We start from the raw sequence: 18572 nt of genomic DNA on the forward strand, positions 1-18572 counted from the left end.
GATAAGTGAAAATTCCATGACATTCAAATGTCAGCAGCCATAATTAAAGTTTTATTGAAACGCAGCCACACCCATTTATTTTACATGCTGTCTCTGGCTGGCTTGTTGCTACAAAGGCCAACTACCTCAGCTGTCTCAGAGAACACGTGCAAAGTCGAAAATATTTGCTATCTGGCACTTTCCTTCTTCAAAAGCAGGCAATGAGCTTTCTGCTGTTTACAGAATAGAAATCCGTAGAGGCTTCTGCAAGTCCACATCGCCCTGTAAAGGTGGCAACTTATTGATGTAAGCAATAATTGAGCAGTGCTTAGGGCCTGCCCCGGGCTTCCCTGGTGGCTCAGAGGTTAAAGCGTCTGCCCCCAGTGCGGGAGACCCGGGTTCAATCCCTGAGTCGGGAAGATCCCCTGGAGAAGGAAATGGTAACCCACTCCAGTATTCTTGCCTGGAGAATCCCATGGGCACAGAAGCCTGGTAGGCTACAGTCCACAGGGTCGCAAAGAGTCGGACACGACTGAGCGACTTCACTTCATTTCACTTAGGGCCTGCCCCGGAGAAGGCAATGGCACCCCACTCCAGTGTTCTTGCCTGGAAAATCCCATAGACGAAGGAGCCTGGTGGGCTGCCGTCTATGGGCTCACACAGAGCCGGACACGACTGAAGCGACTTAGCAGCAGCAGCAGTAGGGCCTGCCCAGCTCCTTTAATTGTCATCACAACCCCATCAGCTTGTATTGTATTATCGTCCCCACACCCGTTTCACAGTGGAGGCACTAGAGGCACAGAGGCTGAGCTACCTGCCCAAGGTCACACAAGGCCCGGGAAGTGATGGAGGTAGCCGACTCCAGGCAAGGACAAGTTTTCCGAGGAGGTCCAGTTGGGACCTTTGGCCTGAACACAGCACCTGCTAGGCCCATCCACCCTTCCTAGGGCCCAGAGCGCCTCTCTCCCAGTGACATTTCCCAGCCCGCCCATCACAAGGGCAGCCGAACAGGCTGGGGCGGAGCTGTGGCGAGGGGCGGGGCGAGGGGATCCGCGCGGCGGCGGACTGTCAATCAAGGAGTATCGCTCTTGCCCGGGGCCCCTTAGACCCGTGGACTCCCGCCTCCAGCCTCCCTGTGGCCACTGGCAGCGAAGCGCTGAGTCACGGTGAGGCAGCCGCGGGGCGCCCTCCGAGCCCCGGCTGCCGCCGCCGCCGCCGCCGCACGGGCTGCTGTAGCCGCCCTTCACCGGGCTCGAGTACCTGGCGCCCGCGGGGCCGGGCGGGGCAGACCCCGCCCTCTCTGGCCCGCTTTAGACTCCCAGGGGAGTCTCCTAAGGGAAATGGCCAGAGAGGCTTAAGTAGTCCTCTGCAGTTTGGTGCAAGTCGCAGACGACTTTTCTTTCTGCAGAGCACTAAGATCTGGTAAGTACCTCGTCGGTGGTGCACGTGCATAGAACTTAATTGGAGGAGTCTGGAAAGATCCAGAAATAGTTCAAATTGGGGGCGGGGGCTGGACGTAAAATATTTTCTAGATGCTCATAGGTGGAGGTTTGAGTTAACTAAAGGTGGCAGCCCAGTTCAGTTCAGTTCAGTTCAGTTCAGCAGGGGAGGGCACATTTAGAGTGAGCCTTGACTGGCTGGGCTTCCCCCGTGGCTCAGAAGGTAAAGCGTGTGCCTGCAATGCAGGAGACCTGGGTTCGATCCCTGGGTCAGGAAGATCCCCTGGAGAAGGAAATGGCAACCCACTCTAGTACTCTTGCCTGGAAAATCCCATGGACGGAGGAGCCTGGTAGACTACAGTCCATGGGATCACAAAGAGTTGGACGTGACTTCACTTTCACTTTCACTTGACTGGCTGGAGGGTTTTGCAGTGCAGAGCGCTCTGAGTAGCAGCAGCTTACATTCTTAGAACACTGACTACACTCCTTTGCAGAATCTACACTGTTTTATGACTCCTATTCACAGGTGGAAAGCCTGAGGAACAGGGAGGTTTAACAGTTGGCCTCAGATCACACAGCTGATACGTGGTGAACCTGGGATGCAGACCCAGACTGTGTGGCTCTAGAGTCTGTGCTTCTTGCTAAAATATCTGTCTTGGTTTGCAGTGGGAAACTGAAGGAATGGATTATGTCATTTACAGAAGAGCTTTAGGGATTGTGTGTATTGTCTGCAAGCATTTGAAGTGGAAAATGGATTAATTATACTTGGTTTGTGATGTGCTCTCGAGTAGACTTAGACTCACAAAGAGGAGGCACTTTTGAATTGAGGGTCCTGAGTAGAATACAGATTGCATGGTCAAGGGCACCTCCTCCGTGAGTTTCCTGTGCTCTTCTGTGCTCTGGAAGACTTCAGAGAAAGCTTCAAATATTTCTTGCCACGTAAGTTGACCCTGAACTTCAGGGATAGATGAGTCTTTGAATTTGATGACCCTCAAAGATCCCTTTCAGTGCCAAGATCCTTGCACAATCAGATAAGAGATACCCGGATCTCTCTTAGCTCATGGTAGCAGCTCCCTTCTGGGGCAACGTGGGGTAGACGTAGGGGCAGAGATTTCAATCAGGTGAAGCCGGTAAAGTTCTCATTAGAGGTTCTAAGTAAATGCCCAGCAGCTGTTACTAACTGTGGTCAACGGTGGTCCTAGCACTACACCAGATAACCATTGTAAATCGTTAGTAGGGTGCTGGGAACCTCCTTAGCACTCACAGGCGTCCACCATCATTAGTGTTGTTTGAAAGCATCTAGCCCAGGTCTTGTGCAGAGTAAGCAATTAAAAAATTATAGCTGTTAATATTGGGCTGGCCAAAAAGTCCAAAAAGTTCATTTGGGGTTTTCTGTAAGATGTTACAGAAAACCCCAAATGAACTTTGTGTCCACACAATATTTGGGGTGGGGTATGGGGTGAATTTCCTATCCTATATTTTATAGTCCGTGGGTGGTTGGTCCCTCCTTAATGACGTCTCTGTTTTGTTGTCCCTTCTCTTACCCTGCATCCTCTACAGCTCAGCCTCAGAACACTTCTTTTTTTTTTTTTTTTCCAGATTTTATTTTATTTTACTTGCTTTTTAACCTTGGACACGATGTCGTCCAAGAAGGTTACCCTCTCAGTGCTCAGCCGGGAGCAGTCAGAAGGAGTTGGAGCGCGAGTCCGCAGGAGCATCGGAAGACCCGAGGTATGCTGGTTGGGTGGTTGTTTCATGCTTTTTTTTTTTTTGCAGAAGGGACTGGTGGGACCCTGAGGGTAAGCTTGGGAAGAGAGGGCATGAGACAGTCATGAGCTGCCCGGTGGGGTACCTTAGGAACCAACTCTAAACTTAGCAATTGGGGTCTCCTCGAGGCCAGCCCCACCCCAAGGGGATTTCTGTACTGTGGATCCAGTGATCCTGACTGAAATGTCTGTGCCCCTCTCCGAAGACCCACATCCTATCCTGAGTTGATCTATCAGCCTCCAGGTGCACATGCCCAGACATACCTGCTAGATCCCCTAGGTTTACATGCCCACTAGTCAAAGCACCAGGGACAGATGCTGGGGCCCAATCCCAAATTCCTAGGAGAGAGAATCCCATTGCCTCCTCTTGGGTCAGGTCTCTACCCTGAGGCAGTCAGCCATTTGCCAGGCATTTTGAGTTCTTAGAGAGATGGCTGAGACTGGACTCTCTGGACCTCTTGGTGGGGGGCTAAGTGGAGGCTTCCCTCAGAGAAGGTGATTGTAGGTCAGGCAGACATCTTTCAACATTAGAGAGCAGTTTTATTTGAAAATTTGGGGAGACATGGGACTTGGAGAAAAGAAAACTTAAGTGCAAAAAATGGAGATGATTATTCTAATCCATGGAATACAGTGCCCAGCTCCAGATTCCAAAAGCAGAAATTGATGTATAATTGACATATAATCTTAGTTTCAGGTGAACAACACAATGCTTCAGTATTTGTATATATTGCAAAATGATCGCAAGTCTAGTTAACATCTGTCACTGTAGTATTTTTCTTGTCATGAAAACTTTTAAAATCTACTCTCAGCAACTTTCAAATATGTAATATAGTATTAACTACAGTCACTATGCTGTTCATTACCTTCCCATGACTCATTTATTTTATAACTGAAAGTTTGTACCTTTTGACCCCCTTTATCCATTTGTCACCCCTCCCCCCCGCAACACACACATCTGGCAGTCTCCAATCTGTTCTCTGCATCCATGAGCTTGTTGTGTTTTTTTTTGTTTGATTTTGAATTCTACATATAAATGAGATCATACAGTATTTGTCTTTGTCTAACTTATTTCACTCAGCACAATGACCTCAAGGTCCACCCATGTTGTTGCACACAGCAAGATTTCATTCTTTTTTATAGTAGAATAATATCTCATTGTATCCCATATACACCACATTTTCTTTATCCATTTATCTGTCATTGAACACTTAGGTTCTTTCCATGATTATTGTAAATGATGCAGCAATGAACATGGGGATGCATACAGCTTTTCAAGTTAGCATTTTCATGTTCTTTGGATAAATACCCAGAAGTAGAATTGCTGGATGACATGGTAGTTATACTTTTAATTTTTTTGTGGAACTTGCATACTGTTCTCCATAGTGGCTGTACCAATTTGCATTCTAACCAGTAGTGTAGTAGAGTTCCCCTTTCTCCACATCCTCACCAACACTTGTCATTTCTTGTTTTTTTTTTTTTTTTAAATAACCATCCTGACAGGTGTGAGGTGGTATCTACGTGTGGTTTTGATTTGCGTTTTACTACTTAGTGATGTCGAGTGTCTCCCAAAAATATTTTTTGAATAAAGGACAAGTATATTAGGGAAATGGATTATTTTTGAAAAGTGAGGCTCGTTTGTTCCTCTTCTTAAATTCTGCTCTAATATTCTCATACTCTTCCCACCATTAGCTTCCTGTTCATCTGAGAATGTCTTTTGAGGTCAGTCAGATTTTGTTTTTCAAAGGGATACAGGCAAACAAGATTATTCTAAGGACTAAGTGCACAGTGGATATTGGGAAGATGCAGATGGATGTGGTGTCATATTCTTCTAGGCCACATTGCCAGCAGAAGAATCCAAACACCTGTCAGTAAACCCATTATTGTATGCTCAGGGTAGCTAATACTTGAATTACTCCATCTGTCAGAAACACATCTGCTGAGGGGTTCTTAATTTTTCTGGTCTTACGAACCCCTTTGGGAGTCTGCTGAAATCCATCAGTTCACTCTCAGAATGTTGTTTTATAAATTCCTTCTCACAATAATGTTTTTAAAATGTATAAAATACATGGGATTACACACAAAGGAAAATCTTTGTATTGGACTATAGTTAGCAAAATATTGCAAAAACAAATTTGTAATTAGTAACTTAAATAACTCTAGTAACATTCAGTAAGAAGATGTAGTGGCAGTTCTCATAACTACTTAATTTCAAAGCTTTGAGGAGCGTGAACATAGTTCAGTACCTACAGCAACTGGGATATGATATGAAAAGAGCTTTGATTTCTATTGGTGATAAAGTCACAGGCCCTGGTAATTTACTGTGATTCTTTAACTGCATTCATATTTAAAAGAAATGTTACATTTCAGGCTGGAGATGGATGGTGGTGACTTGTTGCACAGCAGTGTGAGCGTACTTAATGCCACTGAACTGTATGCTTTAAAATGGTTGAAATGATAAATTTCATGTTATGTTTGTTTTACTACAAAAAAAATTCAGAAGAAAAAAAATTTAGTTGGGAGTTAGTAAAAATAATGATGTGTTTTTTGTTCCCAGCCAAGTTTACAGTCACCCTGAATTCTATCTATGGATAGAGATATATAAAATATAGAATTTACCCAGTTAAAAATCCCTGGCTGAAAAACCTGTGCTTTAGAAACCCCCACATTCTACTAATTCAAAGGGTCTAACATGCTCCAGGTGTGTCTCTACTCTAAGGAAAAAGAAGTGAATAGGAATCATTCCTAGTGCCTTCACCCTGGTTTAATCACTATTAAGACAGAGAATGTTTTCTTTTACCTCTGTTTAGTTATATATTTTAGTTGTAAGTATAAACAATTTTGTGTCCTTAGTTTTTCATTTAACAGGGTAGCCAAGCAACTCCCACATTCTTATAAATTCTTCATAAATAGCATTTAAGTAGTTATGACGTGCTCCAGTGAAAGAGCATACCATTATTCCCGTTATTCTCTTATTCCTAGCCCAACTTTTTTATTTTTTGTTTAAATATTTGAAAAATTTTTATTGACATATAGTTGACTTACAAGGTTGTGTTAATTACTCTTATACAGCAAAGTGATTCAGTTATAATATATATATACACATATATATACATTCTTTTTTAATATTCTTTTCCATTATAGTTTATCATAGGGTATTGAATATAGTCCCCTGTGCTCTATAGGAGGACCTTGTTGTTTATCCATCCTATATATAAAAGCTTATATCTGCTAACCCCAACCTCCTCCCCCATTTCTCCCCCAACCCATTCTGTCAGCAGCCACCAGTCTGTTCTCAATGTACATGATTCTGTTTTTGTTTTGTAGATAAGTTCATTTGTTTCATATTTTAGATTCCACATTTAAGTGATATCATACAGTGTTTCTCTTTCTGACTTATTTCACTTAGTATGATTATCTCTAGGTCCATCCATGTTGTTGCAAATGGCATTACTTCATTCTTTTTTATGGCTGAGTAATACTCCATTATATGTATGTGTGTGTGTCTATCCCACATCTTCTTTATCCATTTCTCTGTTGATGGACATTTAGGTTGTTTCCATGTCTTGGCTATTGTGAATAGTGCTACAATGAACATAGGGATGCATGTATCTTTTTGGACTGTAGTTTTATCCAGATATATTCCTAGGAGATTGCTGGATCATATGTTAGCTCTATCTTTAGTTTTCTAAGGAAGCTCCACACTGTTCTCCATAGTGACTATATCAATTTACATTCCCTCAAACAGTGTAGGAGGGTTCCCTTTTCTCTACACCCTCTCCAGTATTTATTATTTTGTAGATGTTTTGCTGATGCTGGCCCTTCTTCTAAACATTTAGATTGTTACCATACTTGTTAGCACTCCACACATTGCCAACTTGCCAAAAGATGGACCCCAGCCCTCCCATCAGCAGAGAAGGAAAACATCACTCTCACTTCAAGGTGGTTACTTTTCAAACTTTTTGCACCAAGACTGTATCAGTGGAAAATAAAATCTCATAAAAAAACTAGAGCACAGAGCTATTGTAGGGTAGAATTTACAACAGTGTTTAATATTAGTGGCTCTAGGTGACACGTTCCTTGTTGTTGTAAATATGGAGGTAGAGGAGTTTATAATGTTGCTTTGGTGATGAATGGTGAATGAGAGATGGAACTGGGCCGACTGGTACCATCCATTATACTGTATATGGACAGGGTAGCCAGGCTATAATTGAAATGATTGTATATCATGATGTTGGTGGGTATGCTCCCAACAGGAAGGAAACCCATCACTCATCTGCATTTGCTTCTATGTCCCACTCTTCTTTCTGCCAGGCAGTCCTTTCTGATGTGATTTTCCTTGGGCCACTCTCATGCAGGCATACCTCAGGGATGTTGGGGGTTCAATTCTACACCATTGCAATAAAGCAAATACTGCAATAAAGTAGTTCACACAATTATCTTGGTTTCTCGGTGCCTATAGAAATTACTTATGTTTATACACACTTAGTCTACAAGTGTGCAGTAGTATTGTGTCTTAAAAAATGTACATACTTCTTTGGACTGCAAGGAGATCAAAACAGTCAATCCTGAAGGAAATCAGTCCTGAATATTCATTGGAGGGACTGATGTCAATATTTTGGCCACCTGATGCGAAGAATTGACTCATTGGAAAGACCCTGATGCTGGGAAAGATTGAAGGCAGAAGAAGAAGGGGAAAACAGAGGATGAGATGGTTGGATGGCATTACCAACTCAATAGACATGAGTCTGATAAAGTTCTGGGAGTTGGTGATGGGCAGGGAAGCCTGGTGGGATGCCATCTATGGGGCCACACAGAGTTGGACATGACTGAAGCAACTTAGCAGCAGCAGCAGCAGCAGCAAGGGACTTAGCAGCAACAGCAACTGACTGAACTGAACTGAAAAAATGCTAATGGTCACCTGAGCCTTCAGTGAGTTCTAGTGGTAAGATCTTCTGAGAACTTCCAGATGTTCAAGCTGGATTTAGAAAAGGCAGAGGAACCAGAGATCAAATTGCCAACATCCATTGGATCATCAAAAAAGCAAGAGAGTTCCAGAAAAATACCTACTTTTGCTTTATTGACTACGTCAAAGCTTTTGACTGTGTGGATCACCACAAATTCTGGAAAATTCTTAAAAAGATGGGAATAACAGACCACCTTACCTGCCTCTTGAGAAATCTGTATTCAGATCAAGAAGCAACAGTTAGAACCAGACACTGAACAACAGACTGGTTTCAGATTGGGAAAGGAGTACATCAAGGCTGTATATTGTTACCTTGCTTATTTACCTTATATGCAGAGTATGTTATGCAAAATGCCAGGCTGGATGAAGCACAAGCTGTAATCAAGATTGCCAGGAGAAATATCAACAACCTCATGTATGCAGATGATACCACCCTTCTGGCAGAAAGCAAAGAAGAACTAAAGAGTCTCTTGATGAAAGTGAAAGAGGAGAGTGAAAAAGTTGGCTTAAAACTCAACATTCAAAAAACTACGATCATGGCATCTGGTCCCATCACTTCATGGCAAATAGATGGGGAAACAATGGAAACAGTGAGAGACTTGTATTTTCTTGGGCTCCAAAATCACTGCAGATGGTGACTGCAGCTGTGAAATTAAAAGATGCTTGGTCCCTGGAAGAAAAGCTATGACCAACCTAGATAGCATTATTAAAAAGCAGAGTCATTACTTTGCCAACAAAGGTCCATCTAGTCAAAGCTATGATTTTTCCCGTGGTCATTTATGGATGTGAGAGTTGGACCATAAAGAAAGCTGAGTGCTGAAGAATCAGTGCTTTTGAACTGTGGTGTTGAAGAATCTTGAGAGTCCTTTGGACTGCAGGGAGATCAAACCAATCAATCCTGAAGGAAATCAGTACTGAATACTCATTGGAAGGACTGATGCTGAAACTGCAATATTTTGGCCACCTGATGTGAAGAATTGACTCATTGGAAAGGAGGAGAAGGGGACAACAGAGGACGAGATGGTTGGATGGATCACCAACTGGATGGACATGAGTTTGAGCAAGCTCCGGGAGTTGGTGATGGACAGGGAAGCCTGGCGTGTTACAGTCCATGGGGTCGCAAAGAGTTGGACACGACCAAGCCACTGAACTGAGTGGTAAGATGGTGTGGAAAACACCAAAAGAACTTTTTGGCCAACCCAATACTTTGTAAACTGTTGGTCAAAAGCTTATTGATAAAATACACTGGTAAAATGTTCATCGCAGCACTGTTTACAATAGCCAGGATGTGGAAGCAACCTAGATGTCCATCAGCAGACGAATGGATAAGAAAGCTGTGGTACATATACACAATGGAATATTACTCAACCATTAAAAAGAATACATTTGAATCAGTTCTAATGAGGTGGATGAAACTGGAGCCGATTATACAGAGTGAAGTAAGTCAGAAAGAAAAACACCAATAGAGTATATTAACACATATATATGGAATTTTTTTTAAAAAATCTTTAATTCTTACATGCGTTCCCAAACATGAACCCCCCTCCCACCTCCCTCCCCACAACATCTCTCTGGGTCATCCCCATGCACCAGCCCCAAGCATGCTGCACCCTACGTCAGACATGGACTGGCGATTCAATTCTTACATGACAGTATACATGTTAGAATTCCCATTCTCCCAAATCATCCCACCCTTTCCCTCTCCCTCTGAGTCCAAAAGTCCGTTATACACATCTGTGTCTTTTTTCCTATCTTGCATACAGGGTCGTCATTGCCATCTTCCTAAATTCCATATATATGTGTTAGTATACTGTATTGGTGTTTTTCTTTCTGGCTTACTTCACTCTGTATAATTGGCTCCAGTTTCATCCATCTTATCAGAACTGATTCAAATGAATTCTTTTTAACGGCTGAGTAATACTCCATTGTGTATATGTACCACAGCTTTCTTATCCATTCATCTGCTGATGGACATCTAGGTTGTTTCCATGTCCTGGCTATTATAAACAGTGCTGCGATGAACATTGGGGTACATGTGTCTCTTTCAATTCTGGTTTCCTCAGTGTGTATGCCCAGCAATGGGATTGCTGGGTCATAAGGTAGTTCTATTTGCAATTTTTTAAGGAATCTCCACACTGTTCTCCATAGTGGCTGTACTAGTTTGCATTCCCACCAACAGTGTAGGAGGGTTCCCTTTTCTCCACACCCTCTCCAGCATTTATTGCTTGCAGATTTTTGGATTGCAGCCATTCTGACTGGTGTGAAGTGGTACCTCATTGTGGTTTTGATTTGCATTTCTCTAATAATGAGTGATGTTGAGCATCTTTTCATGTGTTTGTTAGCCATCCGTATGTCTTCTTTGGAGAAATGTCTATTTAGTTCTTTGGCCCATTTTTTGATTGGGTCGTTTATTTTTCTGGAATTGAGCTGCAGAAGTTGCTTGCATATTTTTGAGATTAGTTGTTTGTCAGTTGCTTCATTTGCTATTATTTTCTCCCATTCAGAAGGCTGTCTTTTCACCTTGCTTATATTTTCCTTTGTTGTGCAAAAAAACACCAATAGAGTATATTAACACATATATATGGAATTTAGAAAGATGGTAATGATGACCCTATATGCAAGACAGCAAAAGAGACACAGATGTAAAGACTTTTGGACTCTGTGGGAAAAGGCAAGGGTGGGATGATTTGAGAGAATAGCACTGAAACATGTATATTATCATATGTGAAATAGATCGCCAGTCCAGGTTCAATGCATGAGACCAGGTGCTCAGGGCTGGTGCATGGGATGACCCTCAGGGATGGGATGGGGAGGGAGGTGGGAGCAGGGTTCAGGATGGGGAACACATGTACACCCATGGCTGATTCATGTGAATGTATGGCAAAACCCACTACAATATTGTAAAGTAATTAGCTTCCAATTAAAATAAATAAAAATAACTAAATAAAACCAAAAAAATATACTGGTGATATGAATGTCTGCAAAGAAAATCCAACAGAAGCTACAGATGAATTATTAAAATCAATAAGAGCTTAGCAGTGTTCAAAATCACCTTTCTAGTCACACTTCTTTTTAAAAATTTTTTATTTTATTTTTTGCCATGCCATATGGCATGTAGGATCTTAGTTTATGACAAGGAATTGAACCTGTGTCTCCTGTGGTAGAAGCGTGAACTCTTAAACACTAGACCACCAGGAAAGTCCTTCTATTCACATTTTTGATCCCTAGCAGCAGACTGTTAAAAAATATTCATTTTTTCGTACTTTTTTATAGGGACAGATGGTAATGTGTGATTATTTCACAGTATTTACAAATATCAAATCATTACCTTGTACATATAAAACTAATATGTGTCAATTATATCTCAAATATATTATTTATAATACCATAAAATGTATGTTACTCAGAAAAAAGTTTCATATATGCAAAATCTGTATGGAGAAAATTATAAATCCTATTGAAAGACATTTCAAAGACCTAAATAGATGGAAATAACCATGTTTATGAATAGGAAAACTCAATACTACATAAATATCATTTCTCCCCAAATTGACCCATACATTTAAAGTAATTCCAACCAAAAGTCCAACATTTTTGTTTGTAGATGTTTTCTAAAATTTGTGTAGAATAGCAAATGGCCAAGTATAACCAAGGTGACCATAAAGATATGCTGATGACAGCCAGCTCTGCTTTTGCCTCTCACTTGGGCTCAAGATTTATCTTCATTTGCTGTCTAGTTTTTGCACAGTATACTAGACACTGAATATTCATAGTACTGTTTATATATATCATTTATATACATATCTCAAACTCAACGTGACCTAGAATGAAGTCACCATGCCTGCTTCAGGGCTCCTTCTGTTATGTTTCTTGTATTTCTGGATAGCCTTACCACCCTCCCAGGCCCCATAGCTAGAAATTTGGAAGTGATCTAATGCTCTTCCTTTTTCCCATTCTCCATCACTACTGCCATTGCCTTAGACCTGGCCTTTGTTGTTGCCCAGACTGTTGAAAACTGAAAGTGAATGTCGCTCAGTTGTGTCCAACTCTTTGCGACCCCATGAACTATACAGTCCGTGGAATTCTCCAGGCCAGGATACTGGAGTGGGTAGCCTTTCCCTTTTCCAGGGGATCTTCCCAACCGAGGGATCAAACCCAGGTCTCCCACATTGCAGGCGTATTCTTTACCAGCTGAGCCACCAGGGAAGCCCAAGAATACTGGAGTGGGTAGTCTATCCCTTCTCTAGCGGATCTTCCTGACCCAGGAATTGAACTGGGGGTCTTCTGCATTGCAGGTGAATTCTTTACCAACTGAGCTAGACTGTTGAAAGCACCTTCTAAATACTCTTTGCCTCCCATCTCTTTCTTTTCCAGACCATCTTCCACATATATGCTAGAATGGTCTTTCTAGAGCTTATCATCTCAATCTGATTAAACCCATCACCTTCAGGGTAAAACCCAAACTCCTTTATGATTTGACCTCTGTCCTCAGCCCATCTCTCATCGTAGTTCCATGTGCATTTTTGATTCACAAGAGTAGTTTCCTCACAGGTTTTCAATCTTACCAAGCTGCTTCTCTGCTCTTTTATTTAGAATATTCCTCCTTCTCCTGCTTCTTTTTGATTAACTTCTACATATATGTACTTCAAGACTCAGCTCAAGTGACACCTCCCTGGTTGAACCTGCCCTAATGTCTCCCCATTCTCCTATATGTTAACTTTGTCCAGAGCATTTATCATCATAGCACAGTAATTGATGTTCTAGTGTGTTCTCCCATGACATTATGAATCTTTTTGGACTGTATCTTGTTTGTGCTTGACTACTTAGATCTTAGACGATCATGAATCATTTGTCCACTTCTCATAAAATGTCAACTGATTAACTTAGTGACTCTGTGTGTGTGTGTGTGTGTGTGTGTGTGTGTGTGTGTGTGTGTAAGGAGTTGTTTCCTGAAAGCATTTTGTATTGCAAAAAATTGCTTATTAGCCAAGTCGTTTTTAATGAGATTCATTAGATCTGTTTATGAATGTAGCCCCAAGTAGTGTGACTTAAAAGGCACATCTAATCTGCTGGGTTTTATTTTTATTTCAGTTAAAAAATCTGGATCCATTTTTACTATTTGATGAATTTAAAGGCGGTAGACCAGGTGGATTTCCTGATCACCCACACCGAGGTTTTGAAACAGTAAGTAAAACAATTTGACTGCAAAAGTGTGTATTTTAAAATTTACCTCTGTTCTTTAATACTCTCTTCTAATAGAAGATTCAAATTTAGAAGCAATAAATAATAGGCCAAAGTTAATCTATAAGTTCCTGGCTATATACTGGCTGTTAGTAGAGTTTTATTAATAGTATCTGTTTTATGTTGTCCATGCAATTCTCCAGGCAAGAATACTGGAGTGAGTTGCCATTCCCTTCTCCAGGGAATCTTCCTGACACATGTATTGCAGGGAAAATGTAGGGACAGTTCCTAACAAAGTTTAGTCACCTCCTCCCTGAGGAAAACAGACCAGGGCTTAGTGTTTGTCAAGCCCATTACTGAATGAATAAATATTTATTGATGTGTGGTGACATGAAGCCATGGTTGAGGTCATCTTTTGTATGTTGGGGGGGTGGTGTGTGTGTGTGTGTGTGTGTGTGTGTGTGTGTGTGTGTGTACAAAGGCAGAGGGAGGGAAGCTAAGGAAGAATGAGGCTGTGTGTGTGTGTGTGTATGTGTGTGTGTGTGTACAAAGGCAGAGGGAGGGAAGCTAAGGAAGAATGAGGCATGACCGCTGCTTGAAAGTGAAAGTCACTCAGTTATGTCCGACTCTGCGACCCCATGGACTATACAGCCCATGGAATTCTTCAGGCCAGAATACTGGAGTGGGTAGCCATTCCCTTCTTCAAGGGATCTTCTCAACCCAGGGATTGAACCAGGTATCCCGCATTGCAGGCAGAATGTTTACCAGCTGAGCCACCAGGGAAGCTTACATCTAGGATGTTGTCTAGTTAAGGAGGTGAAAGATGAACAGGTAAAGAGTTAACCACTGCAGTGTGAAAATAGAATAAACCTAGAAGCTTCTGAAAACAGTGAAGGATTAAGATCATCAGATGGATTTCCCTTCCTCACTTAGCCATTTGCCTTCCACTTCTCTGTGATCACTTCAGGGCCACTGTGCCTTACTTTACAGCAAAAATGGAAACCATGCCTTCCTCTTCCCCTACGTGCATGCTGAGTTCTGACCCAGATCCCAGAGCAGGTCTCCCTGCTGCACTCTTCTGCTTCTGGTATCAAGACATTCTCAACACCCCATCCCACAGCTCCAGCTGCCATTTTACTAATCCTTCAAGATCTTTTCAGATCTTACCATCTCCTTCATATCTTCCAGACAGTCCCAAGAGGATACCCTTTCTCCTTCATTTGGCCTCCATAGCATTAGATTTTTTCCAGTCTCATACATGTTAGATCTTTATGGTGGCCTTGATCATATTCCACTTGTATTAAAATGAATTTTCTGAACCTCCCCTCCCACACCCAAGAGGATTGTAAGTTTCTTTATCTCATATCATCCTGCCCATCTCCATGTTCTCCTGGTGGAGATTCTCTCTTGCTTGGCTGAATTTAATTGAATAATAGAAAGAGATGGATTTTGCTAAAGATGATAAATACATTAAATAAAATGAATGATGAAACCTACCACTTTCTTATCCATTATGGAAAGGAGATTTAATTTCCTTTCTAAATGACAGTTTAAAAGTTGTAAGGCACTCAGTGTTAAACTACTCTGGGAAAGGGTTCAGTGGTAGAACATTGGTATTTGACTCTTGTGAGTAAGAATTTTCCATAAAAGTGTATTTGTTATTACAGGCAGTCCTCATCATCTAGATCCTGGATCAGCGAATTCACCTACTCCTAAATTTATTCATAACTGTGGTGCTTGCAATGGTGACCCACTCTAGTACTCCTGCCTGGAAAATCCTATGGACAGAGGAGCCTGGTAGGCTGCAGTCCATGGGGTCACTAAGAGTCAGACATGACTGGGCGACTTCACTTTTGACTTTTCACTTTCCTGCATTGGAGAAGGAAATGGCAACCCACTCCAGTGTTCTTGCCTGGAGAATCCCAGGGACGGGGGAGCCTGGTGGGCTGCCGTCTGTGGGGTCGCACAGAGTCAGACATGACTGAAGCGACTGAGCAGCAGCAGCAGCAGTGGTGCTTGCACCATTTGTGGGTATGCACGCGCTCCCAGCTGAGGGTGAACAGCGCTCTGCCTTCTTGCTTCAACTCTCCTGCTGCAAACAAGTGTCCTTCCTGAGGCCAATTTAGTGCCACATTTTGTGCTTTTTGTTGGTGACCTTGCTGTTTTAAATGCCCCCAGGCATAGTGAAGTGCTGTTCAGTATTCCTAAGCACAAGATGCCTGTAAGGTGCCTTTTGGAGAAAGTATGTGTTGGAGAAGCTTCTTCAGGCCTGAGATGTAGTGCTGTTGGCCCTGAGTTCAGTGTTAATCAGTCAACAATGTATAGTCAATAAGTGAAGTCGCTCAGTCTTGTCCGACTCTTTGTGACCCCATGGACTATAGCCTACCAGGCTCCTCCGCCCATGGGATTCTCCAGGCAGGAGTACTGCAGTGGGTTGCCGTTTCCTTCTCCAGAAGATCTTCCCAACCCAGGGATCAAACCCGGGTCTCCCGCATTGCAGGCAGACGCTTTACCATCTGAGCCACCAGGGAACAGAAGGTTATGTATTGATTCTTGGTTGTGACTGGAGGCTTGCAGGAACCTAACCTTGTATTTCCCCCGGAGCAATGGTTCAGTGTTGGGTCACTCTGTGATCCTGGCAACTTAATAGAACATCAGTTCAGTTCAGTTCAGTTGCTCAGTCATGTCTGACTCTGCTACCCCATTGGCTGCAGCATTCCAGGCCTCCCTGTCCATCACCAACTCCCGGAGTTTACTCAAACTAATGTCCATTGAGTCAGTGATGCCATCCAACCATCTCATCCTCTGTCATCCCCTTCTCCTCCTGCCCTCAATCTTTCCCAGCATCAGGGTCTTTTCCAATGAGTGAGTTCTTCACATCAGGTGGCCAAAGTATTGGAGTTTTAGCTTCAGCATCTGTCCTTCCAATGAATATTCAGAACTGATTTCCTTTAGGATTGACTGGTTGGATCTCCTTACAATCCAAGGGACCGTCAGGAGTCTTCTCCAACACCATAGTTCAAAAGCATCAATTCTTTGGCACTTAGCTTTCTTTATAGTCCAATTCTCACGTCCATACATGACTACTGGAAAAACCATACCTTTGACTAGACGGACCTTTGTTGGCAAAGTAATGTCTCTGCTTTTTAATATGCTGTCTAGATTGGTCATAGCTTTTCTTCCAAGGAGCAAGCATCTTTTAATTTCATGGCTGCAGTCACCATCTGCAGTGATTTTGGAGCCCAAGAAAACAAAGGCTCTCACTGGTTCCCACTGTTTCCCCATCTATTTGCCATGAAGTGATGGGACCAGATACTATGATCTTAGTTTTCTGAATGTTGAGTTTTAAGCCAACTTTTTCACTGTCTTCTTTCATCAAGAGGCTCTTTAGTTCTTCTTCACTTCCTGGTGTCATCTGCGTATCTGAGGTTATTGATATTTCTTCCAGCAATCTTGATTCCAGTTTGTGCTTCATCCATCCCAGTGTTTCTCATGATGTGCTCTGCATGTATTTTTTTTTTGATGAAAAAGATTCATTTATGTAACATATCTACAGTTTACAGAGGGCTTTTGTTTACACGATCTTCTTTTACTCTCAGAACAATTTGCAAAGTAGAACACTTGTCACATTTCACAAGTAAGGAACTGCTGCCTAGAAACAATGCTATCACCTGTGGCCATACTTTGTTTGTGGGTTCTGGGGACACCACCTTCTTCAGCCATTTTTTCCCCCTCCTCTTTTTTCTCTCTTGGGAAAGGCTTTTTCTTTGGTGAAAGTGAAAGTGTTCAGTTGCTCAGTCGCATCCGACTCAGTGACCCCCATGGAAATCTCCAGGCAAGAAACTGGAGTGGGTACCTCCCCTTAAAATAAATGCTAATGGGCCTTTCCTCTTCTCCTGCTGGTACCCTCTCATTAGGTGGCCTCATCCACTCTCATGTTTAGCCATCACACGTAACTGACAGCTGCCAAATCTACAATGCAGAGTCTGGAATCCTCCGCGGAGCACTTGACCTATATACACAACTTCTGCCTCATGGCCAAGGCCTGCAGAGGCAGCCAGTAGGGACTCTGAGAAGGGAGGAGGCTGGTGTTCAGGTGAGGGACAGAACTGCAAAAGCCACTGCAGCTTGGAGGTGTTGATTTTTGATTCCTAAGCTAACTCTTTTCTACATGGTCCTAATCTCACATTGCTTCAATTCTTTCTTTGAAAGTGGGAGAAGTTTAAAATATGAATCTGAACAATATAAGAATCTTGTATGTATGGTATGAGCCAAGTATTATCAGTCTAATTCTACCATTCACTCACTCACTCACTCACCTGATGTGTTCAAACATTTATCGAGCACTTTTCAATTGCCAGGAGTGGCGCAAAGCGCTAGGCTTAACAATGATTAAGACAAAGTCCCTCAAGGAGCTCACAGTCTAATGGTAAACTACTGAGTAAACTGAGGCACAGAGCGATAATGACTTACCCGATGAGGTAGAAAGAGCGAGGTGCTTGGGAATGTGGGACTAGAGCTAGAGAGAGGGCAGGGGACCACTGACTCATCGTAAATAAACCCCTCTGGTTGAGGAGCAAGGCTGCATACAGAAACATATTACAAAATCTTGCAAAATAAGGTTAATAGTTTTCAACTGTCACCATGACTGAATTCATGTCTTGCAAGGAATTCAGTCGTGAGCTGATGGCATTTCTACACTTGTCCCCAAAGCTTGGGGCATGTCACCAGTCTGCTTGGACACAATGGCTCTGTAGGGAGCCTGAAGTCCCATTTTAGCACTGGGAAACCACACTGAAACACTTACATTAAGTCCACAAACTTCAACTGCACACACTTTTATGATACTTCCACATGTAGAAGTTAGGGGAAAAACTCTCCTCAGAGTTGGATTGTGAAGAAAGCCAAAGAATTGATGCTTTTGAACTGTGGTGTTGGAGAAGACTCTTGAGAGTCCCTTGGACTGCAAGGAGGTCCAGCCAGTCCATTCTGAAGGAGATCAGTCCTGGGTGTTCATTGGGAGGACTGATGCTGAAGCTGAAACTCCAGTACTTTGGCCACCTCATGCGAAGAGTTGACTCATTGGAAAAGACTCTGATGCTGGGAGGGATTGGGGGGCAGGAGGAGAAGGGGACGACAGAGGATGAGATGGCTGGATGGCATCACTGACTTCGATGGACGTGAGTCTGAGTGAACTCTGGGAGTTGGTGATGGACAGGGAGGCCTGGCGTGCTGCAATTCATG

General features: G+C 42.7%; 1 protein-coding gene across 2 annotated transcripts in view; it reads left to right on the forward strand.

Annotated features, from left to right (window-relative positions):
- Window positions 1-1059: 1059 nt before the first annotated feature.
- The window catches only part of PIR (pirin), a 99469-nt gene continuing 81956 nt past the window's right edge, over window positions 1060-18572 (forward strand). Inside the window, exons 1-3 of one of the 2 annotated variants that reach the window (XM_018043861.1) lie at window positions 1060-1401; window positions 3018-3149; window positions 13239-13331. In XM_018043861.1, coding sequence (XP_017899350.1) covers window positions 3057-3149; window positions 13239-13331 — 186 coding nt within the window. In that variant the 5' untranslated portion in view covers window positions 1060-1401; window positions 3018-3056. The remainder of the gene's footprint in view (window positions 1402-3017; window positions 3150-13238; window positions 13332-18572) is intronic. The other variant, XM_018043860.1, reaches the window with a different exon arrangement.

Source organism: Capra hircus (assembly GCF_001704415.2).
Source record: "Capra hircus breed San Clemente chromosome X unlocalized genomic scaffold, ASM170441v1, whole genome shotgun sequence".
NCBI lineage: Eukaryota > Metazoa > Chordata > Mammalia > Artiodactyla > Bovidae > Capra > Capra hircus.